The following is a 27010-nucleotide window of genomic DNA, read 5'->3' as shown; positions in this document are numbered from 1 at the left end:
GTCAACCATGAAATGTGCATTAATATTCATGCTGCGAAATACACCAACCATGAAATGTGTGATAATCATGCTGCGAAAGACACCAACCATGAAATGTGCGATAATATTCATCCTGCAAAACAAGCCAACCATGAAATGTGTGATAATATTCATGCTGCGAAACACGCCAACCATGAAATATGCGATAATATTCATGCTGCGAAACACGCCAACCATGAAATGTGCGATATTATTCATGCTGCGAAACACGCCAACCATGAAATGTGCGATATTATTCATGCTGCGAAACACGCCAACCATGAAATGTGCGATAATATTCATGCTGTGAAACACGCCAACCATGAAATGTGCGATAATATTCATGCTGTGAAACACGCCAACCATGAAATGTGCGATAATATTCATGCTGCAAAATGCACCAACCATGAAATGTGTGATAATATTCATGCTGCGAAACACGCCAACCTTGAAAGGTGCAATGATATTCATGCTGCAAAACACACCAACCTTGAAATGTGCGATAATATTCATGCTGCGAAACACGCCAACCATGAAATGTGCGATAATATTCATGCTGCGAAACATGCCAACCATGAAAAGTGCAATAATATTCATGCTGCGAAACACGCCAACCATGAAATGTGCGATAATCATGCTGCGAAACACACCAACCATGAAATGTGCGATAATATTCATGCTGCGAAACATGCCAACCATGAAATGTGCGATAATATTCATGCTGCAAAACAAGCCAACCATGAAAAGTGCAATAATATTCATGCTCCAAAACATGCCAACCATGAAATGTGCGATAATATTCATGCTGCGAAACACGCCAACCATGAAATGTGCGATAATATTCATGCTGCGAAACACACCAACCATGAAATGTGCGATAATATTCATGCTGCGAAACATGCCAACCATGAAAAGTGCAATAATATTCATGCTCCAAAACATGCCAACCATGAAATGTGCGATAATATTCATGCTGCGAAACACACCAACCATGAAATGTGCGATAATATTTATGCTGCGAAACATGCCAACCATGAAAAGTGCAATAATATTCATGCTGCAAAACACGCCAACCTTGAAAAGTGCAATGATATTCATGCTGCAAAACACACCAACCATGAAATGTGTGATAATATTCATGCTGCAAAACAAGCCAACCATGAAATGTGAGATAATATTCATGCTGCAAAACACGCCAACCATGAAATGTGCGATAATATTCATGCTGCGAAACACACCAACCATGAAATGTGTGATATTCATGCTGCGAAACACACCAACCATGAAATGTGCGATAATATTCATGCTGCAAAACACACCAACCGTGAAATGTGCGATAATATTCATGCTGCGAAACATGCCAACCATGAAAAGTGCAATAATATTCATGCTGCAAAACACGCCAACCATGAAATGTGAGATAATATTCATGCTGCAAAACACGCCAACCATGAAATGTGCGATAATATTCATGCTGCGAAACACGCCAACCATGAAATGTGCGATAATATTCATGCTGCGAAACACGCCAACCATGAAATGTGCGATAATATTCATGCTGCGAAACATGCCAACCATGAAAAGTGCAATAATATTCATGCTGCGAAACACGCCAACCATGAAATGTGCGATAATCATGCTGCGAAACACACCAACCATGAAATGTGCGATAATATTCATGCTGCGAAACACACCAACCATGAAATGTGCGATAATATTCATTCTGCAAACACACCAACCATGATAGGTGTGATAATATTCATGCTGCGAAACACGCTAACCATGAAATGTGCGATAATCATGCTGCAAAACACACCAACCATGAAAGTTGCGATAATATTCATGCTGCGAAACACGCCAACCATGAAATGTGCAATAATCATGTTGCGAAACACACCAACCATGAAATGTGCAATAATATTTAGGCTGCAAAACATGCCAACCTTGAAATGTGCGATAATATTCATGCTGCGAAACACACCAACCATGAAATGTGCGATAATATTCATGCTGCGAAACTCACCAACCATGAAATGTGCAATAATATTTATGCTGCAAAACATGCCAACCATGAAATGTGCGATAATATCCATGCTGCAAAACACACCAACCATGAAATGTGCAATAATATTTATGCTGCAAAACATGCCAACCGTGAAATGTGCGATAATATTCATGCTGCGAAATGCACCAACCATGAAATGTGCGACAGTATTCATTCTGCGAAACACGCCAACCATGAAATGTGCAATAATATTCATGCTGCGAAACACGCCAACCATGAAATGTGCGATAATATTCATGCTGCGAAACACCAACCATGAAAGGTGGGATAATATTCATGCTGCGAAACACGCCAACCATGAAATGTGCGATAATATTCATGCTGCGAAACACGCCTACCATGAAACGTGCGATAATATATATTCATGCTGCAAAATGCACCAACCATGAAATGTGTGATAATATTCATGCTGCGAAATACCCCAACCATGAAATGTGCAATAATATTCATGCTGCAAAACACGCCAACCATGAAATGTGCGATAATATCCATGCTGCAAAACACGTCAACCATGAAATGTGCATTAATATTCATGCTGCGAAATACACCAACCATGAAATGTGTGATAATCATGCTGCGAAAGACACCAACCATGAAATGTGCGATAATATTCATCCTGCAAAACAAGCCAACCATGAAATGTGTGATAATATTCATGCTGCGAAACACGCCAACCATGAAATATGCGATAATATTCATGCTGCGAAACACGCCAACCATGAAATGTGCGATATTATTCATGCTGCGAAACACGCCAACCATGAAATGTGCGATAATATTCATGCTGTGAAACACGCCAACCATGAAATGTGCGATAATATTCATGCTGTGAAACACGCCAACCATGAAATGTGCGATAATATTCATGCTGCAAAATGCACCAACCATGAAATGTGTGATAATATTCATGCTGCGAAACACGCCAACCATGAAAGGTGCAATGATATTCATGCTGCAAAACACACCAACCTTGAAATGTGCGATAATATTCATGCTGCGAAACACGCCAACCATGAAATGTGCGATAATATTCATGCTGCGAAACATGCCAACCATGAAAAGTGCAATAATATTCATGCTGCGAAACACGCCAACCATGAAATGTGCGATAATCATGCTGCGAAACACACCAACCATGAAATGTGCGATAATATTCATGCTGCGAAACATGCCAACCATGAAATGTGCGATAATATTCATGCTGCAAAACAAGCCAACCATGAAAAGTGCAATAATATTCATGCTCCAAAACATGCCAACCATGAAATGTGCGATAATATTCATGCTGCGAAACACGCCAACCATGAAATGTGCGATAATATTCATGCTGCGAAACACACCAACCATGAAATGTGCGATAATATTCATGCTGCGAAACATGCCAACCATGAAAAGTGCAATAATATTCATGCTCCAAAACATGCCAACCATGAAATGTGCGATAATATTCATGCTGCGAAACACACCAACCATGAAATGTGCGATAATATTTATGCTGCGAAACATGCCAACCATGAAAAGTGCAATAATATTCATGCTGCAAAACACGCCAACCTTGAAAAGTGCAATGATATTCATGCTGCAAAACACACCAACCATGAAATGTGTGATAATATTCATGCTGCAAAACAAGCCAACCATGAAATGTGAGATAATATTCATGCTGCAAAACACGCCAACCATGAAATGTGCGATAATATTCATGCTGCGAAACACACCAACCATGAAATGTGTGATATTCATGCTGCGAAACACACCAACCATGAAATGTGCGATAATATTCATGCTGCAAAACACACCAACCGTGAAATGTGCGATAATATTCATGCTGCGAAACATGCCAACCATGAAAAGTGCAATAATATTCATGCTGCGAAACACGCCAACCATGAAATGTGCGATAATATTCATGCTGCGAAACACGCCAACCATGAAATGTGCGATAATATTCATGCTGCGAAACATGCCAACCATGAAAAGTGCAATAATATTCATGCTGCGAAACACGCCAACCATGAAATGTGCGATAATCATGCTGCGAAACACACCAACCTTGAAATGTGCGATAATATTCATGCTGCGAAACATGCCAACCATGAAAAGTGCAATAATATTCATGCTCCAAAACATGCCAACCATGAAATGTGCGATAATATTCATGCTGCGAAACACACCAACCATGAAATGTGTGATAATATTCATGCTGTGAAACATGCCAACCATGAAATGTGCGATAATTTTCATGCTGCGAAACACACCAACCATGAAATGTGTGATATTCATGCTGCGAAACACGCCAACCATGAAATGTGCGATAATATTCATGCTGCGAAACATGCCAACCATGAAATGTGCGATAATATTCATGCTGCGAAACACACCAACCATGAAATGTGTGATAATATTCATGCTGCGAAACATGCCAACCATGAAAAGTGCAATAATATTCATGCTGCAAAACACACCAACCATGAAATGTGTGATAATATTCATGCTGCAAAACACACCAACCATGAAATGTGCGATAATATTCATGCTGCGAAACACACCAACCATGAAATGTGCGATAATATTCATGCTGCGAAACACACCAACCATGAAATGTGTGATAATATTCATGCTGCAAAACACACCAACCATGAAATGTGCGATAATATTCATGCTGCGAAACACACCAACCATGAAATGTGCGATAATATTCATGCTGCGAAACACACCAACCATGAAATGTGCGATAATATTCATGCTGCAAAACACACCAACCATGAAATGTGTGATAATATTCATGCTGCAAAACACACCAACCATGAAATGTGTGATAATATTCATGCTGCAAAACACACCAACCATGAAATGTGCGATAATATTCATGCTGCAAAACACACCAACCATGAAATGTGTGATAATATTCATGCTGCGAAACACACCAACCATGAAATGTGCGATAATCATGCTGCGAAACACACGAACCATGAAATGTGCGATAATATTCATCTGCGAAACACACCAACCATGAAATGTGTGATATTCATGCTGCGAAACATGCCAACCATGAAAAGTGCAATAATATTCATACTGCAAAATCACCAACCATTAAATGTGTGATAATATTCATACCTCGAAACACACCAACCATGAAATGTGTGATATTCATGCTGCGAAACACGCCAATCATGAAATGTGCGATAATATTCATACTGCGAAACACACCAACCATGAAATGTGCGATAATATTCATGCTGCAAAACACGCCAACCATGAAAGGTGCAATGATATTCACGCTGCAAAACACACCAACCATGAAATGTGCGATAATATTCATGCTGCAAAACACGCCAACCATGAAATGTGCGATAATATTCATGCTGCAAAACACGCCAACCATGAAAGGTGCAATGTTATTCACGCTGCAAAACATACCAACCATGAAATGTGCGATAATATTCCTGCTGCGAAACACACCAACCATGAAATGTGCAATAATATTCATGCTGCGAAACACACCAACCATGAAATGTGCAATAATATTCATGCTGCGAAACACGCCAACCATGAAATGTGCGATAATATTCATGCTGTGAAACACGCCAACCATGAAATGTGCATTAATATTCATGCTGCGAAACACACCAACCATGAAATGTGCGATAATATTCATGCTGCGAAACACACCAACCATGAAATGTGCGATAATATTCATGCTGCGAAACACACCAACCATGAAATGTGTGATAATATTCATGCTGCGAAACACACCAACCATGAAATGTGCGATAATATTCATGCTGTGAAACACGCCAACCATGAAATGTGCGATAATATTCATGCTGTGAAACACGCCAACCATGAAATGTGCGATAATATTCATGCTGTGAAACACGCCAACCATGAAATGTGCATTAATATTCATGCTGCGAAACACACCAACCATGAAATGTGCGATAATATTCATGCTGCGAAACACACCAACCATGAAATGTGCGATAATATTCATGCTGTGAAACACGCCAACCATGAAATGTGCGATAATATTCATGCTGTGAAACACGCCAACCATGAAATGTGCGATAATATTCATGCTGTGAAACACGCCAACCATGAAATGTGCGATAATATTCATGCTGTGAAACACGCCAACCATGAAATGTGCATTAATATTCATGCTGCGAAACACACCAACCATGAAATGTGCGATAATATTCATGCTGTGAAACACACCAACCATGAAATGTGCGATAATATTCATGCTGTGAAACACGCCAACCATGAAATGTGCATTAATATTCATGCTGCGAAACACACCAACCATGAAATGTGTGATAATATTCATGCTGCGAAACACGCCAACCATGAAATGTGCGATAATATTCATGCTGTGAAACACGCCAACCATGAAATGTGCGATAATATTCATGCTGTGAAACACACCAACCATGAAATGTGCGATAATATTCATGCTGTGAAACACGCCAACCATGAAATGTGCATTAATATTCATGCTGCGAAACACACCAACCATGAAATGTGCTTTAATATTCATGCTGCGAAACACACCAACCATGAAATGTGCGATAATATTCATGCTGCGAAACACACCAACCATGAAATGTGCGATAATATTCATGCTGTGAAACACGCCAACCATGAAATGTGCATTAATATTCATGCTGCGAAACACACCAACCATGAAATGTGTGATAATATTCATGCTGCGAAACACGCCAACCATGAAATGTGCGATAATATTCATGCTGTGAAACACGCCAACCATGAAATGTGCATTAATATTCATGCTGCGAAACACACCAACCATGAAATGTGCGATAATATTCATGCTGTGAAACACACCAACCATGAAATGTGCGATAATATTCATGCTGTGAAACACGCCAACCATGAAATGTGCGATAATATTCATGCTGTGAAACACGCCAACCATGAAATGTGCATTAATATTCATGCTGCGAAACACACCAACCATGAAATGTGCGATAATATTCATGCTGTGAAACACGCCAACCATGAAATGTGCATTAATATTCATGCTGCGAAACACACCAACCATGAAATGTGCGATAATATTCATGCTGCGAAACACACCAACCATGAAATGTGCGATAATATTCATGCTGTGAAACACGCCAACCATGAAATGTGCGATAATATTCATGCTGTGAAACACGCCAACCATGAAATGTGCTATAATATTCATGCTGTGAAACACGCCAACCATGAAATGTGCATTAATATTCATGCTGCGAAACACACCAACCATGAAATGTGCGATAATATTCATGCTGCGAAACACACCAACCATGAAATGTGCGATAATATTCATGCTGTGAAACACGCCAACCATGAAATGTGCATTAATATTCATGCTGCGAAACACACCAACCATGAAATGTGTGATAATATTCATGCTGCGAAACACGCCAACCATGAAATGTGCGATAATATTCATGCTGTGAAACACGCCAACCATGAAATGTGCGATAATATTCATGCTGTGAAACACACCAACCATGAAATGTGCGATAATATTCATGCTGTGAAACACGCCAACCATGAAATGTGCGATAATATTCATGCTGTGAAACACGCCAACCATGAAATGTGCATTAATATTCATGCTGCGAAACACACCAACCATGAAATGTGCGATAATATTCATGCTGCGAAACACACCAACCATGAAATGTGCGATAATATTCATGCTGTGAAACACGCCAACCATGAAATGTGCATTAATATTCATGCTGCGAAACACACCAACCATGAAATGTGTGATAATATTCATGCTGCGAAACACGCCAACCATGAAATGTGCGATAATATTCATGCTGTGAAACACGCCAACCATGAAATGTGCATTAATATTCATGCTGCGAAACACACCAACCATGAAATGTGCGATAATATTCATGCTGCGAAACACACCAACCATGAAATGTGCGATAATATTCATGCTGCGAAACACACCAACCATGAAATGTGCGATAATATTCATGCTGTGAAACACACCAACCATGAAATGTGCGATAATATTCATGCTGTGAAACACGCCAACCATGAAATGTGCGATAATATTCATGCTGTGAAACACGCCAACCATGAAATGTGCATTAATATTCATGCTGCAAAACACACCAACCATGAAATGTGCGATAATATTCATGCTGCGAAACACACCAACCATGAAATGTGCGATAATATTCATGCTGTGAAACACGCCAACCATGAAATGTGCATTAATATTCATGCTGCGAAACACACCAACCATGAAATGTGTGATAATATTCATGCTGCGAAACACGCCAACCATGAAATGTGCGATAATATTCATGCTGTGAAACACGTCAACCATGAAATGTGCATTAATATTCATGCTGCGAAACACACCAACCATGAAATGTGCATTAATATTCATGCTGCGAAACACACCAACCATGAAATGTGCGATAATATTCATGCTGCGAAACACACCAACCATGAAATGTGCGATAATATTCATGCTGCGAAACACACCAACCATGAAATGTGCGATAATATTCATGCTGTGAAACACACCAACCATGAAATGTGCGATAATATTCATGCTGTGAAACACGCCAACCATGAAATGTGCGATAATATTCATGCTGTGAAACACACCAACCATGAAATGTGCATTAATATTCATGCTGCGAAACACACCAACCATGAAATGTGCGATAATATTCATGCTGCGAAACACACCAACCATGAAATGTGCGATAATATTCATGCTGTGAAACACGCCAACCATGAAATGTGCATTAATATTCATGCTGCGAAACACACCAACCATGAAATGTGTGATAATATTCATGCTGCGAAACACGCCAACCATGAAATGTGCGATAATATTCATGCTGTGAAACACGCCAACCATGAAATGTGCATTAATATTCATGCTGCGAAACACACCAACCATGAAATGTGCGATAATATTCATGCTGCGAAACACACCAACCATGAAATGTGCGATAATATTCATGCTGCGAAACACACCAACCATGAAATGTGCGATAATATTCATGCTGCGAAACATGCCAACCATGAAATGTGCGATAATATTCATGCTGCGAAACATGCCAACCATGAAATGTGCATTAATATTCATGCTGCGAAACACACCAACCATGAAATGTGCGATAATATTCATGCTGCGAAACATGCCAACCATGAAATGTGCGATAATATTCATGCTGCGAAACATGCCAACCATGAAATGTGCGATAATATTCATGCTGCGAAACACGCCAACCATGAAATGTGCGATAATATTCATGCTGCAAAACACGCCAACCATGAAATGTGCGATAATATTCATGCTGCGAAACACACCAACCATGAAATGTGCGATAATATTCATGCTGCGAAACACGCCAACCATGAAATGTGCGATAATATTCATGCTGCGAAACACACCAACCATGAAATGTGCGATAATATTCATGCTGCGAAACATGCCAACCATGAAATGTGCGATAATATTCATGCTGCGAAACACGCCAACCATGAAATGTGCGATAATATTCATGCTGCGAAACACACCAACCATGAAATGTGCGATAATATTCATGCTGTGAAACACGCCAACCATGAAATGTGCGATAATATTCATGAGCACTGTGTATCTCATGAACTTTAAGGCTAAATCTAAAACTTATAAAATAAATTAATATCGTATTCTATAAATATTTATGATTGTATGCTATAGAAAAATCTATGCATTCTGATTATCAAAAAGAATCATTTTGCAGAGCATTCTGACCAGATATATATTGATAGAGTGCAATACTGAATTCTTGTTGCCATCTTTTCCTATATACACCTATATCCGTAGTTCAAAATCTCTGCTTCTCAGTGGTCTTCTGTGTAGCAAGGATGTAGTTAAAATAATACAAGGCAATAATCATTTTTGTGTTTCATCGGACACTAACAAAATCCTGTTTCCTTGCTAGTGTCAAAATCTGGCTAATATTTTATGACCAGCAACTATTCGTCCATGCAAGTTCTACTTGACTTCAAAATAGCTGTGATTTTCTTCCAAAAAATTGAACAGCGTCCTCATACTGTTTTCTTTTTTGATAGGTTGTGTGTAGCATACCCTTGTGTGATGAGTTGGCAGACATTTGTATTATATCAGCACAGTATTTACCACATCACCAATCTCTGTGTATTGCTACACAAAATGGTCATGTTATATTGTATAATACAGTTATAGGCCAGGTCAGTATTCATATAATGCATGTCAATATTGTAACGATTGTCAAACAATACTACAATTAAAAAATAGTCTCTGCTTCTTTCCAGTATATTTATTGTTCGTTTCATCTGTGCTCTGAAATTCGATGGGGCGCATTGATTGGTCACATTTTTAATAAGTAAATTATTTATTCACAATATGCAAATACCTGTATTTGCATAAGTTACCGGAAGTAAACAAAATCTTAATTAGTGCCATTGCCAAATGAGTCTCACGAATCCTTTAATTAATTCTATTTTTTGCTTCAATATACCACATAATGAGCATGAAGATTAATATTGGCAGGGTGGAAATTTTGTTTTTGTTTTGAATGTCTGTTGATTATTTGTGAAATCTGACTACCTACATCAGTTGATGAGCGTGTCAAGATATCAGCAAAGGTGTGGCAACAAGTTCTCATTTCAGTTGACAGTAACTCCACAGTGCTGAAGCAACAAGTTCTCATTTCAGTTGACAGTAACTCCACAGTGCCGAAGCAACAAGTTCTCATTTCAGTTGACAGTAACTCCACAGTGCCGAAGCAACAAGTTCTCATTTCAGTTGACAGTAACTCCACAGTGTCGAAGCAACAAGTTCTCATTTCAGTTGACAGTAACTCCACAGTGCCGAAGCAACAAGTTCTCATTTCAGTTGACAGTAACTCCACAGTGCCGAAGCAACAAGTTCTCATTTCAGTTGACAGTAACTCCACAGTGCCGAAGCAACAAGTTATCATTTCAGTCCACAGTAACTCCACAGTAACTCCAGCCGAAAAGTCAGTGGTACATGTTTTGGAATAAATATATGCAGGATTTTAATGAAGTCACTATTTAGGAGTGTACCATCAAAATTACAATTCAAAATTTTATCAATTTCTTTAAAATTACCACACTCCAAAGCCATGTGCCTCTTGATAAGAAAACATCCCATCGTGATACAGGTGCCAGTGAATGAAAAGACTTTGGTTTCAAGGTCAATAAATACAACAACAACGCCTACATGATTCTGTGGCGTTAGAACTAAAGGTCAAGATATTCAAATTTATAGTGGGCAGAACATGAATGGTTCAACTGAAAGTTGATATCACTAAAAGTTACTGAAGTTGATATACTGCATCGTCCGCCTGCATGGTGTTGTTCCGTTCGGACATTCCTCCTTCTACAATCTTGTGCGGTAACTCCATACATGGGTATGTCACATGGTTCCATGATAGAAAGTTTACCGACCAATAGAAAGCTGTGTTACAATGACTGCAAAAAACCGCTTGGAGCTTTGCATTTCTGATGTCTTCATCTTTGGTTGTTGCATATGTTGCAGTGACATAAGCTTTGTGGTATAACACCTACTCTTCTATATTACTCAACAGTGGTGACAACACTATTACCACGTTCGATGGCACAAGCCCAGTAAAGCATATTAACATTATTAGTCCCAGTTCGGACGAAGTCCGAAAACGGGGACTTATAATTCGGTCTCCGTGCGTCCGGCCGGAGTCATATCTCAGAATCCTGTGGACCGATTCTGTTCATTCTTTGCATGTGCCTAGTACCTTATGTGGGACATATGCACATTCAGTGGTTTAGCGATTCGATTCAAAATGGCCGACTGGCAGCCATCTAGTTTTTTGAAAATGTTGTATTTTGGACATGCTTTGTCAGTTGTCATTCAAACTTGATACATAGATTATACATGTCCATGACGATTTATTTCGCAATTGGATCAAAGATAATCGACTGGCAGGCATCTTGTTTTTGTTTTTTTATGCGGTATCTTGGACGTGCTCTGTCAGTTTTCATTCAAATTTGGCACATACATGTACTTTATACATGTTAGAATGCATGTCCATAACAATTTGTTTCAAAATCTGGTCAAGGATGGCCGATTGACAGCCATCTGACTTTTTGGCCTTTCTACTATATTTCCACAATTTATGTACCATTTTCATTCGTATTTGGCACATACATCATAGATATCAGTGTGTTTCATAATCAAAGATGGCTGAATAACGGCTGTTTTTATTTTGGCCATATTACTATGACACGAAACGCGTGTTTTGATGTAAATAAACAATCTGTTGTATACGCCACTTGGAACTCAAGTTTCAAGGACACGCTCGCGACAATCCCTTCGCTTTAATATGACGAGCACAAAGAGAACTTAACGGGCACTGTGTCATTTTCAATGACTTGTGATTTACTATTTCCAGTGCGACTAAAAACGAACACACAAGTACAAAGTGTAGCTTGAATAGCTTTGGTCTGAATATTTGTGAGTTGCATTATGTATGGATATCGTCTCTGTATCGCCTCGACATCCAAGTCAACACACCTTCCACTGATGTATGGATATCATCGCTGTATTGCCGCGACATCCAAGTCAACACACCTTCCACTGTATGCAGTGACATTTATTCTCGGGCGGGCATTTTCACCACCTGGCAACCATCACGGTAACAAAAAACACTCTCAGAAAATGGTACTTTGGGATGGTTGTTGACACCCCCCTGGACAGTGTAACAAGATTACCCCTACATATGCAACATATTTAAATTTGGTTGTTTAAGATTACTTCAAAGTTAAGTTTTACTGCAACTCGCACAGAGCACATAAAAATACATGGTAGAGTGGTGTGTGTCTTGTAACTTAGCTGCACCCGAGGATTTTGACAGCTTGGGCAAGTGTATTGATGAAAGAAGCAATATGATTGGCTGTTGGTAAACTGATTCTAAACTGTGAGGGCACTGTCACATACACATAGTCCTATTGAAATATTTCAAGGTGATAGTGGAATGCTTCGCCATGAAAATTCAAAATGATATACTGTAAAAGTTGATATCATTGCTTATCATATACCTCGTATTGCCCAGCTTTGTAGCGCTATGAGAAGCCTGGTGATATCAATATTACGGCCAGCCCTGTTTGACAATGTTTGGAAAAGCATATTCCATTTATAGATTTAGAATATTGCGCACTCCAAACTGGTTTCAGCCAGTTATCTGTATGTTGCCTTGCCAGAGATGACTTTCATAGATAGTCTATATTAATCTTGACAGTGCAGTTTTTTACAATGTGTTGTGGGATTTGCTTTCAACACAACATGGGCAGATATTCAGAGCTGAAAGCTAACCACATTCAAGAGACTGCGCTTTCAGGTAATAATTTTAGCGGTGGTTCTAGTTCGAAAGAGTTGCGAGCTCGCACGTCTTGTTGATGTTCTTACAATCCAAACTGTGGACGTTTGAATAAATAAAAAATTAGTTTGAAACTATGACATTTATTTTTTAGAAGGCCCTATAAGGTACTGTGGAATACTTCATTTTCGCTGGAATTAATGTTTTGTATGGAATTTATTTTTACTGATTTTTGATGAATTTAATGTGAAATATAGGGAAAAAAAGTATATTCGCTGGATTTTATTTTTACAGAATCATCCCTTCAGCGAAAATAAATTCCAAGCGAAAATAAAGTATTCTACAGTATATGATAACACTTTTATGAACTGGATATGGCTTTCGCGGCCCTTGGTCGTATGGCCAATACACCTCATATGCTTGGCTGCAAAAGTTCTATCTAGTCCATTAAAAATAATACTTCATACTAAACTGTGTAAGCTTTGAGGCATTGCTTTTACTAAGACCATTTGAGACCAATTTAAAAAGTACATTGTGTCTCATCACTTACCTTTTCAGGTTGAATGTGTTGGTAGTGTAGAGAGTGGTCTTACTGGTATGGCATGGAGTCCTGACCAAGAAATTGTTATTTTGACCACTGGTCAAGACACCTTGATTATGATGACCAAAGATTTTGAGCCCATCACAGAAAATCAACTAAATAGTGATGATTTTGGAGAAAGTAAGTGTAATCTTTCTACTTATCTGAATGTCACTGGAGTTTTCTCACCATACTAATATACTAATACATAGATTCACAGTTTTTATTAGTCCCCGTTCGGACGCAGTCCGAAAACGGGGACTTATGTTTTGACCCTTGTGCATCCTTGTTTCCGTGCGTGCGTGTGTGCGTCTGGACCTGTATCTTAGAGATGCCTGGACCAATCACAATAAAACTTTACACATACATCATACATGATATTATACATATGCACGTCAATTTGTCTCATGATCTGATTCAAGATGGCCGAATGGCGGCCATTTTTGTGCTAAAAAATCATCAAAATCAAGCATTTCTCAGCTGATAATACCACAAAATCAGTGAGGTGAACACAGCTTCAATTTTCAATGATGCGATGATGAGGCGACAATGAAGCCATGCATAGGCGACAATGATGCCACAAAAGCCAAAGTTGGCGGGAACTGTACTGTATGACATGATGTATAATGAATATTAAAAATTTGAACATAATCAGTCAAATCAAGTCATTAAAACAAAATGGCCACCAGTCAGCCATTTTGAATTCGATCTGAAAAATAAAATTGTTTGCATCAAGGTCCTGTCTAATGTATATACTAAGTTTGAACGAAATCTATTAGTAAATGAGGTATGTACGACCTAGAAAAAGTGCCATATGCGAGTACCAAGTTGTGAGTTGCAAGTAGCAAAATATGCCATATGCTAGTGGTAAAAACGACATATGCGAGTGGTAAAATGTATAATTTGCTAGTAGCAAAAAAGCCCTATGCGAGGGGTAATACAAAGACCAGGAAAACTGGTGTATGCGAGGGGTGGAGTCATTTGCCAGTTTGCTCAATGGCTGGATTCATTTGCTTATAATATAATAACGTACGTTCAAATGTGTTTATCACATTAAAATCAAATATTTATCATGGTTATGAAATGATGTGTACATGGTTGGTTAAGATTGGCATGATGCTGTTAAGGCTTTTACTTTAGGGGTGATTCATATATAACAATAATGGTAGCAAATAGGTGTCAACGCGATCTAGCCTAGGTGTCAACCGGCGCACGCTGCCCGGAACTCAACATTACAGTCGACCAGTGTACGCGGATTACATTGCGAAGGTCACAAATAATAATTGAGGCGCTGACCACGCGCGTTGGAAACAAATAGAATGCGTTGTGACACAGTCTTACCAGCCTCTTTCACTGACGCAATATAATTATGCTATTTCCCAACACATTTATATTTAATACATTGACGAAAAACAGCACAAAAAAATGTAAATCAGGTTTGTAATTACTAGTAACTTAACTCGAACGCAATATTCATCACATCAATAGGGCTGACACCGATTCGGCATCAGCTTCGCGTCATTGAAAATTGAAGCTGTGTTCACCTCACTGATTTTGTGGCATCAACATGGCATCAGCTTCAAAGTATTGTGACATGAGTATGCCCTCATTATTTGCACATGGAAAGGCAGTAAAGAAAAACACATGTCTTGAAGTCCGCTATGTAATCGATTTGAAATTCAAAGCGGTAAGGGGAATAAAATAATATGACCAAGAGTAAAATGATATTTTAAAAAGATATATTGTTTAATTATTTTAGTGTTGCGAGTATTGGGCACCAAAACTTTGTGAAGTACATTGCAATCGGCAAGGTGACGAGTGTCAAATTTACTAAATCACACGATGCAATCGTCGTTCGGATACAACACAATTTGCTATACGAAATGAAACTGTTCTTGTTATAAAATTACCTTATTTTCGTTCATTTTATTTTCTGGTAAGCTTCTAGAGCCATATCTCTGACATGCTTTGACTGATTATGTTCAAATTTTATTTGTTATACATCATGTTATAGATAAATGGCTGATTTTAATGCTGTTCCAGAGCAATATTTCCCATATCTCTTTAATTACTGGTTTTGAATAAATTTCATCAGGGAAACCAGTCACTGTAGGTTGGGGCAAAAAAGAAACTCAGTTCCATGGTTCACTTGGAAAAGAAGCTGCTAAAAAGAAAGAAGAGAAAGCACATATTAAATCTGAATGGGATGATGGGAAAATTTACGTCAGTTGGCGTGGAGATGGGCAATATTTTGTAGTCAGTTCCATAAATCCAGAGTCTGGTAAGTGTCTATACATGTATTTATAAATAATTAGTTTGCAAGTTGTTACCCAATCAGATTTATGTTCCATGTGAGTAGAGTTTCCGACTGTATACTAGTATATAATTCTGACATTGGTGCACACCAACTCTGTCTACATCTGACCAGTCAGTAATTTTCTCCTATGCATTGATGGCTTATCAGTGTGCCCTCTAACTGAACTTGATTTTGTGATCATACAAGACATGAAGACAATTTGCATACATAATTGATCACTAGTATAACTAATGGCCCATTTTACTAATTATCGTAGGATGTCGTTGGCTGAGAATATGGAGTCGTGATTGTGTGTTGCAGTCTACCAGTGAAGATGTCAATGGTTTAGAGCAAGCTGTATCCTGGAAGTAAGTTTGACTCACTATCATACTGCTATTAATCATTACTATACATCACTTTAAAGTTTCTACCAGAAATACAATTGTCTTAAAAGTTTATGTTGACAATTTCTGGTTATGCTTGGTCACTCAGTATTGCTGTACCGAATATTTGGATGTGATAGCATGGTAATATTGTCAAACAAGGTTCTTGTAAATCACAGACGATTGGTCTGTGTTGCATATAATAACACTCTTAGAATTAGTCTTAAACTAAACTAGAAGTATGACTGAAAAGTTTGTGTGTAACCATATGAATTCTATTGTTAACAATGTTTGATGTATATTCATAAATTGTCTTGGATGTTACTAAAACTTTATTATTGTTCTTTCAATCAACGTTTACCTCCGTTTACATTGTCTGTTTGTGATCAGCTTTCATAATACATAATTTGGAATAAATATTAAATCAACACACTCATTATCACTATTGGAATTCAGTATTGATAAACATATTTCTTCTTTCCTGCAGACCAACTGGCAGCCTTATAGCATCCAGTCAGCGACTGCATCATCGCCAGCATATCGTATTCTTTGAAAAGAATGGTCTACGCCATGGTGAATTTCCATTGCCATTGGATAAGATAGTTACGGTGAGTCTATACAGTATTTATTGTATTTGTTTATTGTAAACTTCCCTTAGTAATACAATGATGATGTCTTCATATGAGAATCTATTTTGTAACTTAGTCTGCCTAAGAGTAAAATGAGGAAGTTTTAGTAAACTATGGTAATTATTACTATCACTTTGTCTGCTTGAAGTAGCTTGGTAAGTGATTCTGTGACGTACACGGGTGACACTAAAGCCATTTAAAGCATCAATATTATCACCGATTTGTAGTCATCAATGAAGAATAATTTCTTGGAAGAGTTTGTATTCTAGACAACAAAATGACTAAACAACCAAACACAGTTATGGAATTAAAGATATTTTTTTTATTTTTTTTATTGTATTTGCCCATTGTACAATTATTGAACTGCAGGTAAAAGACATTATATGGAATACTGATTCTACTGTACTTGCTGTAAGTTTACAAGTTATTTCTGACCAAGAAGAGAATGTCTCACAGTCTTATGGTAAATATTACACACTACAAATCTGTTATCTATGGATTGTGTGTTGGTGATTTAAGGTACTATATTAACAATTAGAATTTACAAAGTATTGTATCATGCTAATAATTATTCATGAGGGTCAATTTGAACATCATTGAGGGATTGTGAGACGAGTCTTTGTTCAGGCACTAGACTTACTGAGAAATCACAATAAATCACTAAAAAACTACAATAAAGTAACAAAGTTGGAGATGAATTTGTTGTTATCGTCTGCACATGTTGTCCACTCACTGATCAACACATGACAAAAATTACTGCAGAAAATAAAGTTAAGATAATTATATTGGTGAACACTCTTAGAATTCTGCTTAACCTTGACTATACTAGAAGTCTAACTGAAATATATGTGTGTTACCATGTGTAATCTTTTGGCGATGGTCATCAAAGCATAAACACATTAATTAAAGCTTCATTCCCTTCACATTTAATGAGATCTAGGAAGATTTTTTATAAATGGATAAAAAAAATGTTTTTAGTATTTTGTATGGTTTGTTTCCTTATTATATTATTATTATATGAGCTAGTCCTTATTTTTATTCTTGTAAGAAATTAATGTTTTCATTATGTTTCTTTTCTTTAGTCCAGTTGTGGACATGTAGTAATTACCATTGGTATTAATGTTTTCATTATGTTTCTTTTCTTTAGTCCAGTTGTGGACATGTAGTAATTACCATTGGTATTAATGTTTTCAATATGTTTCTTTTCTTTAGTCCAGTTGTGGACATGTAGTAATTACCATTGGTATTAATGTTTTCATTATGTTTCTTTTCTTTAGTCCAGTTGTGGACATGTAGTAATTACCATTGGTATTAATGTTTTCATTATGTTTCTTTTCTTTAGTCCAGTTGTGGACATGCAGTAATTACCATTGGTATTAATGTTTTCATTATGTTTCTTTTCTTTAGTCCAGTTGTGGACATGTAGTAATTACCATTGGTATTAATGTTTTCAATATGTTTCTTTTCTTTAGTCCAGTTGTGGACATGTAGTAATTACCATTGGTATTAATGTTTTCATTATGTTTCTTTTCTTTAGTCCAGTTGTGGACATGTAGTAATTACCATTGGTATTAATGTTTTCATTATGTTTCTTTTCTTTAGTCCAGTTGTGGACATGTAGTAATTACCATTGGTATTATTGTTTTCATTATGTTTCTTTTCTTTAGTCCAGTTGTGGACATGTAGTAATTACCATTGGTATTAATGTTTTCATTATGTTTCTTTTCTTTAGTCCAGTTGTGGACATGTAGTAATTACCATTGGTATTATTGTTTTCATTATGTTTCTTTTCTTTAGTCCAGTTGTGGACATGTAGTAATTACCATTGGTATTAATGTTTTCATTATGTTTCTTTTCTTTAGTCCAGTTGTGGACATGTAGTAATTACCATTGGTATTATTGTTTTCATTATGTTTCTTTTCTTTAGTCCAGTTGTGGACATGTAGTAATTACCATTGGTATTATTGTTTTCATTATGTTTCTTTTCTTTAGTCCAGTTGTGGACATGTAGTAATTACCATTGGTATTAATGTTTTCATTATGTTTCTTTTCTTTAGTCCAGTTGTGGACATGTAGTAATTACCATTGGTATTAATGTTTTCATTATGTTTCTTTTCTTTAGTCCAGTTGTGGACATGTAGTAATTACCATTGGTATTATTGTTTTCATTATGTTTCTTTTCTTTAGTCCAGTTGTGGACATGTAGTAATTACCATTGGTATTAATGTTTTCATTATGTTTCTTTTCTTTAGTCCAGTTGTGGACATGTAGTAATTACCATTGGTATTATTGTTTTCATTATGTTTCTTTTCTTTAGTCCAGTTGTGGACATGTAGTAATTACCATTGGTATTAATGTTTTCATTATGTTTCTTTTCTTTAGTCCAGTTGTGGACATGTAGTAATTACCATTGGTATTAATGTTTTCATTATGTTTCTTTTCTTTAGTCCAGTTGTGGACATGTAGTAATTACCATTGGTATTAATGTTTTCATTATGTTTCTTTTCTTTAGTCCAGTTGTGGACATGTAGTAATTACCATTGGTATTATTGTTTTCATTATGTTTCTTTTCTTTAGTCCAGTTGTGGACATGTAGTAATTACCATTGGTATTAATGTTTTCATTATGTTTCTTTTCTTTAGTCCAGTTGTGGACATGTAGTAATTACTATTGGTATTAATGTTTTCATTATGTTTCTTTTCTTTAGTCCAGTTGTGGACATGTAGTAATTACCATTGGTATTAATGTTTTCATTATGTTTCTTTTCTTTAGTCCAGTTGTGGACATGTAGTAATTACTATTGGTATTAATGTTTTCATTATGTTTCTTTTCTTTAGTCCAGTTGTGGACATGTAGTAATTACCATTGGTATTAATGTTTTCATTATGTTTCTTTTCTTTAGTCCAGTTGTGGACATGTAGTAATTACCATTGGTATTAATGTTTTCATTATGTTTCTTTTCTTTAGTCCAGTTGTGGACATGTAGTAATTACCATTGGTATTATTGTTTTCATTATGTTTCTTTTCTTTAGTCCAGTTGTGGACATGTAGTAATTACCATTGGTATTAATGTTTTCATTATGTTTCTTTTCTTTAGTCCAGTTGTGGACATGTAGTAATTACCATTGGTATTTGAAGCAGAATCTTCATTTTAAATCAAGTATAGCTGCGATTCAGTGGGACCCGGAACATGCATACACACTTCATACCATCATGAATGGTGGGCAATACTTACAATATACATGGTCCTGGGCAACTCATCATAGTAACTGGAAATCACCAGAAGATAATGCATATGTAGCTGTCATAGATGGAGGTAATGTAATAATACATTTTCTGACTCTAGTTAAAACTCTGCAGTCACACAGTGAATCATGGTCAAAATAATTCAAAACAGCGTATTTGAATACCCATTGCCCCATAATTCAAAACAGCGTATTTGAATACCCATTGCCCCATAATTCAAAACAGCGTATTTGAATACCCATTGCCCCATAATTCAAAACAGCGTATTTGAATACCCATTGCCCCATAATTCAAAACAGCGTATTTGAATACCCATTGCCCCATAATTCAAAACAGCGTATTTGAATACCCATTGCCCCATAACTCAAAACAGCGTATTTGAATACCCATTGCTCCATAATTCAAAACAGCGTATTTGAATACCCATTGCCCCATAATTCAAAACAGCGTATTTGAATACCCATTGCCCCATAATTCAAAACAGCGTATTTGAATACCCATTGCCCCATAACTCAAAACAGCGTATTTGAATACCCATTGCCCCATAACTCAAAACAGCGTATTTGAATACCCATTGCCCCATAACTCAAAACAGCGTATTTGAATACCCATTGCCCCATAATTCAAAACAGCGTATTTGAATACCCATTGCCCCATAACTCAAAACAGCGTATTTGAATACCCATTGCCCCATAACTCAAAACAGCGTATTTGAATACCCATTGCCCCATAACTCAAAACAGCGTATTTGAATACCCATTGCCCCATAACTCAAAACAGCGTATTTGAATACCCATTGCCCCATAATTCAAAACAGCGTATTTGAATACCCATTGCCCCATAATTCAAAACAGCGTATTTGAATACCCATTGCCCCATAATTCAAAACAGCGTATTTGAATACCCATTGCCCCATAACTCAAAACAGCGTATTTGAATACCCATTGCCCCATAACTCAAAACAGCGTATTTGAATACCCATTGCCCCATAACTCAAAACAGCGTATTTGAATACCCATTGCCCCATAATTAAAAACAGCGTATTTGAATACCCATTGCCCCATAACTCAAAACAGCGTATTTGAATACCCATTGCCCCATAACTCAAAACAGCGTATTTGAATACCCATTGCCCCATAACTCAAAACAGCGTATTTGAATACCCATTGCCCCATAACTCAAAACAGCGTATTTGAATACCCATTGCCCCATAACTCAAAACAGCGTATTTGAATACCCATTGCCCCATAATTGTGTTGATTTTGTTGGTGTAAATAGCATGCAATCTAGTAACAACAAATTTGTTGATACATGTGATAGATTTTCAAGGAACTAGATATGATAATGAGCTAGTATGTTTGCTACCTATATTGCATTTGTATTCTATCTAACCTTTCACCATCTGACTTTCTTGCCCTAATTTTTTTGCACTCATTTCTTTTACTTTTCAATATTTTTGAAAATGAACTCTAATTTTGGCGCCAACGGACAAAATTTTAGTCAATTTTCAGTTTTTACTCAACAAATTTGGCTATTTTTGTCACAATCTTCTATTACGGGACTATTTTTGTGAATTTGTGATAAAAAGAGGGAACTCGTGGTGAAAAGGTTAAATATACAACTAGCTATGCATTGCAAAATGATCGTCTCTTTTAAAAATATGACACCACAATATTTTTGAAGTGATGTTTGGTTTGATGGATCTATATTCTCATCACTTCTTATTCACTCCTTATTAAAGATTACAAATATAATCTATAACTATTAAAACTGAATTGTATTGTTTGCAGCTTCTCTATTAATGACACCATTCCGTTATATGATGGTGCCACCTCCAATGTGTGCCTACTCACTCCAGCTGCCAGCACCTGTGAATAACGTCACTTTCGGTCCACCAGAGTGCTGCAATTCTGTTGCAGTTCTGCTGTCAGATGAAAGATTGGTTATCTATGATTTAATAGCACAAGGTATGTACTGATTATATCTTATTCTTACCAATTAAAACAAATTGCTATAACAGCTATTGTGAATTAAGTTAATTAATTAATTTATCAAATTCCTAGTAGTCAAATCTCAAACTGAATACTTTATCTGTAAACTCTACCCTGTGTAAACTCAACCCATTGTAAAGTCAACCCTGTGTAAACCCAACCCATTGTAAACTCAACCCTGTGTAAACTCAAGCCACTGTAAACTCAACCATGTATAAACTCAACCCACTGTAAACTCAACCCTTGTAAACTCAACCCACTGTAAACTCAACCCTTGTAAACTCAACCCTGTGTAAACTCAAGCCACTGTAAACTCAAGCCACTGTAAACTCAACCCACTGTAAACTCAACCCACTGTAAACTCAACCCACTGTAAACTCAACCCACTGTAAACCCAACCCACTGTAAACCCAACCCACTGTAAACTCAACCCACTGTAAACTCAACCCACTGTAAACTCAACCCACTGTAAACCAAACCCTGTGTAAACCCAACCCACTGTAAACCCAACCCACTGTAAACTCAACCCACTGTAAACTCAACCCACTGTAAACTCAACCCACTGTAAACTCAACCCACTGTAAACTCAACCCACTGTAAACTCAACCCACTGTAAACTCAACCCACTGTAAACTCAACCCACTGTAAACTCAACACTGTGTAAACTCAACCCATTGTAAACTGGAAATCAGCCTAAAATAAAGCCTGTGTTACTTGAACCTGAACCTGTTTTGATCAGACCTTGTGAAATTCTGCATAAACTGAATCCTGTTTGAACTGGACCTGTGTAATCTGGAAGTCTGTGTTGAGTTATGTGATGCAATTCTTATATTTTGACACAGAATTGTAATGTCATAGTAAATTCTGCATATGTGTTTTCAGATAACTCATCAGTGAGACTTGATGGAGCCGGTGGTAATGGTTTTAAAACCATGGTTTCTACTCATAAAATACAGGGCATTTACAGGTTAGTGTCTGACATGTTTCCATGTCCTCACAGTAGAATAATATCTTGTTTACAGCCTCTCATCATGTCTCTTGAAATAAGCTATTATAACAGTGACAATTTTACTTTCTAAAGCACTACGCATTGCTAAATAAATATCAATAGAGAATGTTATTTTCCATTGCCAGACCCTGCACAATTTCTATTAAAACACGTGTTGTTAAATAAATTCTCAGAAATTTTTTGAAAACTGGTCAAACAAATAAACAAATTTACCCATGAAGCAATGCTTATTTTAATTTCTTTTCTGGAAACTTTTTAAAAATGTTATTGTTTGTTTATTCATTTCGAAAATGACAAATAATATTATGTAAACCAAACTAACCATATAGTTTCTTGAGTATATTTCTAATTGTGAATTAATAACCTATACATATAATAGTGGTTATTGTTGTGTATAACAAAGAAAAGTAATTGCAAAGAGACAGTACTTTGTCAATGTTTTGAGGTTTTTTATTTACCAATAATTGGATGTACATGGACAAATCTTAATAAAAAAAAGTAGCAGTTGTATCAGTGAAAAATTCTATAAGTATGGCTAAAAACTTAAAAATCAAAATTTAAGGCTAAGTTATCTATTTCTTTTAACTTTAAACTAATAGTCTTTATTAGATAAAGTGTTATATACTGCAGACTGACACACTGATTCCTTTTGAATTAAAGGTGTTTGATTTAATCTAATACTAGTATGACTGATCTGGCATCGACAACTGACTACTACTCAGTTATATGTTTATTATCACAGTTACAACAGAAAAAAAATGATTGGAATCAATCACCAATGCGATGATTGTAATTATTTATACCATATGGTATCTAGTACAGTACAGTGATAAAAAAATGTCTTGTAATGAATAGATTCAAATTATTATTGAAACTGTGCCTTTTCGAGAGAAATTGTCAATCAAAATAACTTGTTGCTTTGTTATAGAATTATGAAGAATGGTCAGCCATTGGAATGGAGAAAACCATTGTATCTAAGGCACTTGGCATGGATCAGCATGGAAACCATGCTGGTGGTTGCCATAGAAACTGGTCAGAAAGAGTCTGTGATCTTGGAATTAGGAATAGACAAGTTAACTAAAGAAAATGCTGTATATGTAAGGTAGTTTTTGGTTTCACTGTGCCTTGCTCTAATTTTTTGGTAGGTGGGTTATTGAGTCACGTTAAATGAGTTAAGTTATGTCAGATGGGTTATTGAGTTATGTCAGGTGGGTTATTGAGTTATGTCAGGTGGGTTATTGAGTTATGTCAGATGGGTTATTGAGTTATGTCAGATGGGTTATTGAGTTATGTCAGATGGGTTATTGAGTTATGTCAGGTGGGTTATTGAGTTATGTCAGATGGGTTATTGAGTTATGTCAGGTGGGTTATTGAGTTATGTCAGGTGGGTTATTGAGTTATGTCAGGTGAGTTATTGAGTTGTGTCAGGTGGGTTATTGAGTTATGTCAGGCGAGTTACTGAGATATGTCAGGTTATTGAGTTACGTCAGGTGGGTTATTGAGTTATGTCAGGTTATTGAGTTATGTCAGGTGGGATATTGAGTTATGTCAGCTTATTGAGTTATGTCAGATGGGTTATTGAGTTATGTCAGATGGGTTACTGAGTTATGCAGATGGTTATCGATATATGTCGGATGGGTTATGACAAATTTTAGAAATAAAAATTTGCACTCCTGAAAAGAATATCAAAGACACAAGGATTAATTAAGTGTATCTATATTTGCAGCATACAGTTATGTCAGTTAAACCAGTTTATGCCGTAACCATCATCATTTTGCCTTTTCAGGAGTAAAACAATAGTAGATGGACAGGTTTTTCAAATCCATGGCAACCAAGCAAATAATGTAGCTATTCAGCTTACAGATGGTAGTTTGTTGAAGTATGATTCACTTAACTCCAGTGTATCACCATGGACGACTGACAAAGGTTTAGAAGTTAAATTTCCACAACGATGTGTTAGTATGGGAATTGCAAAATTCAATGGTCAGGTGAGTTTTTTTGTAACAAATTTTTTCTTATAGTAATTTACCAGGTTATATCCAAGAACATAGCTATAACTAAAGGTTCCTTCACAGTCTATACATACTAACTTCTTCCCCAATGGACTACAAATTGTGGGTGAGTTGACAAAATCTGCTTTAAGTGTTCAATGGGTTGATGTAACTATGGTAACCGTAAAATATTATAGCCCTCTCTTCTACAGAGAGGCACTTTACAGAAATTAGGCCATTTTGATGCAGAAAACTTGAATTTTACTCGTTTCAGTGTCACATGGTATTTTTATTCAAGTACGTCTTGTTTGTGGCTAGTTGTGCAATAATATACAAATATCTATGTATCAGACCACATCAAATTTTGAAACATCATATATAGTGGCACAATTAAAGCTGTATTATTTTAGGGCATTTATTGAATGAGACAGTGAGCAACCAGCATGAGCGGAACGAGTGGAACGAGCGGAACGAGAATTGGAAATATGTGCCAGAAATCTGCTAATGGTATATTTATTTCTACAGGAAACTCTTATCGGACTCACTGAAAGATTTCGCCTATATGCAAATGATACTGAATTGTCATCTACTTGTACTTCATTTAGTGTTCATGATGAGTATCTATTGTTAACTACACATAACCATACATTACAATGCATTAGCTTATTGTCTAGCCCTGAGCAAGGTGAGTCAACTGTGCCCTCTGGTGTTCAATTTAGGAAATCGTGAATTTATGGAATGTATGATGAGTTGATTAGTTCCTGATTTATCAACTTGATTTCATCATTATGCTGAAAATATTAGTCTTTTGCAATTTCATTTCCTTTTTCATAAAAATAAATATTTTAAATAAAGCTTTCAAAAATTTTCATAAAAACATATTAGCTACATAAATTTAACAATAATAGGCCACTTTTCTTGAAATCAAAGATATGATGTTTGATATGTACACTCATTCTGGATATCAAGTGCAACACAAACATTTGATATTTTGCTTCGCTCACTATGATTGGAATTGTGATATGATCTACGGTTGTCACATCAGACTTGTGATATGATCTATGGTTGTCACATCAGACTTGTGATATGATCTATGGTTGTCACATCAGACTTGTGATATGATCTACGGTTGTCACATCAGACTTGTGATATGATCTACGGTTGTCACATCAGACTTGTGATATTATCTAGTGTTGTCACATCAGACTTGTGATATGATCTACGGTTGTCACATCTGACTTGTGATATGATCTACGGTTGTCACATCAGACTTGTGATATGATCTACGGTTGTCACATCAGACTTGTGATATGATCTACGGTTGTCACATCAGACTTGTGATATGATCTACGGTTGTCACATCAGACTTGTGATATGATCTATGGTTGTCACATCAGACT

General features: G+C 36.6%; 1 protein-coding gene across 1 annotated transcript in view; it reads left to right on the top strand.

Moving 5' to 3' along the window:
* The window catches only part of LOC100369653 (elongator complex protein 1-like), a 60026-nt gene that overhangs the window by 7766 nt on the left and 25250 nt on the right, over window positions 1-27010 (top strand). The window contains exons 3-14 of the mRNA XM_085498172.1: window positions 10202-10339; window positions 14044-14206; window positions 16161-16346; window positions 16639-16729; window positions 17232-17352; window positions 17743-17836; window positions 20471-20689; window positions 22410-22586; window positions 23493-23577; window positions 24548-24721; window positions 25406-25607; window positions 26136-26295. Of these exons, the coding sequence (XP_085354298.1) occupies window positions 10202-10339; window positions 14044-14206; window positions 16161-16346; window positions 16639-16729; window positions 17232-17352; window positions 17743-17836; window positions 20471-20689; window positions 22410-22586; window positions 23493-23577; window positions 24548-24721; window positions 25406-25607; window positions 26136-26295 (1810 nt within the window). The remainder of the gene's footprint in view (window positions 1-10201; window positions 10340-14043; window positions 14207-16160; window positions 16347-16638; window positions 16730-17231; window positions 17353-17742; window positions 17837-20470; window positions 20690-22409; window positions 22587-23492; window positions 23578-24547; window positions 24722-25405; window positions 25608-26135; window positions 26296-27010) is intronic.

The sequence above is a fragment of the Saccoglossus kowalevskii genome, chromosome 4 (genome assembly GCF_978046115.1).
Source record: "Saccoglossus kowalevskii chromosome 4, keSacKowa6.1, whole genome shotgun sequence".
NCBI lineage: Eukaryota > Metazoa > Hemichordata > Enteropneusta > Harrimaniidae > Saccoglossus > Saccoglossus kowalevskii.
The sequence above is the reverse complement of the archived record's forward strand: the minus strand, read 5'-3'. Positions and strand labels throughout refer to the sequence as shown.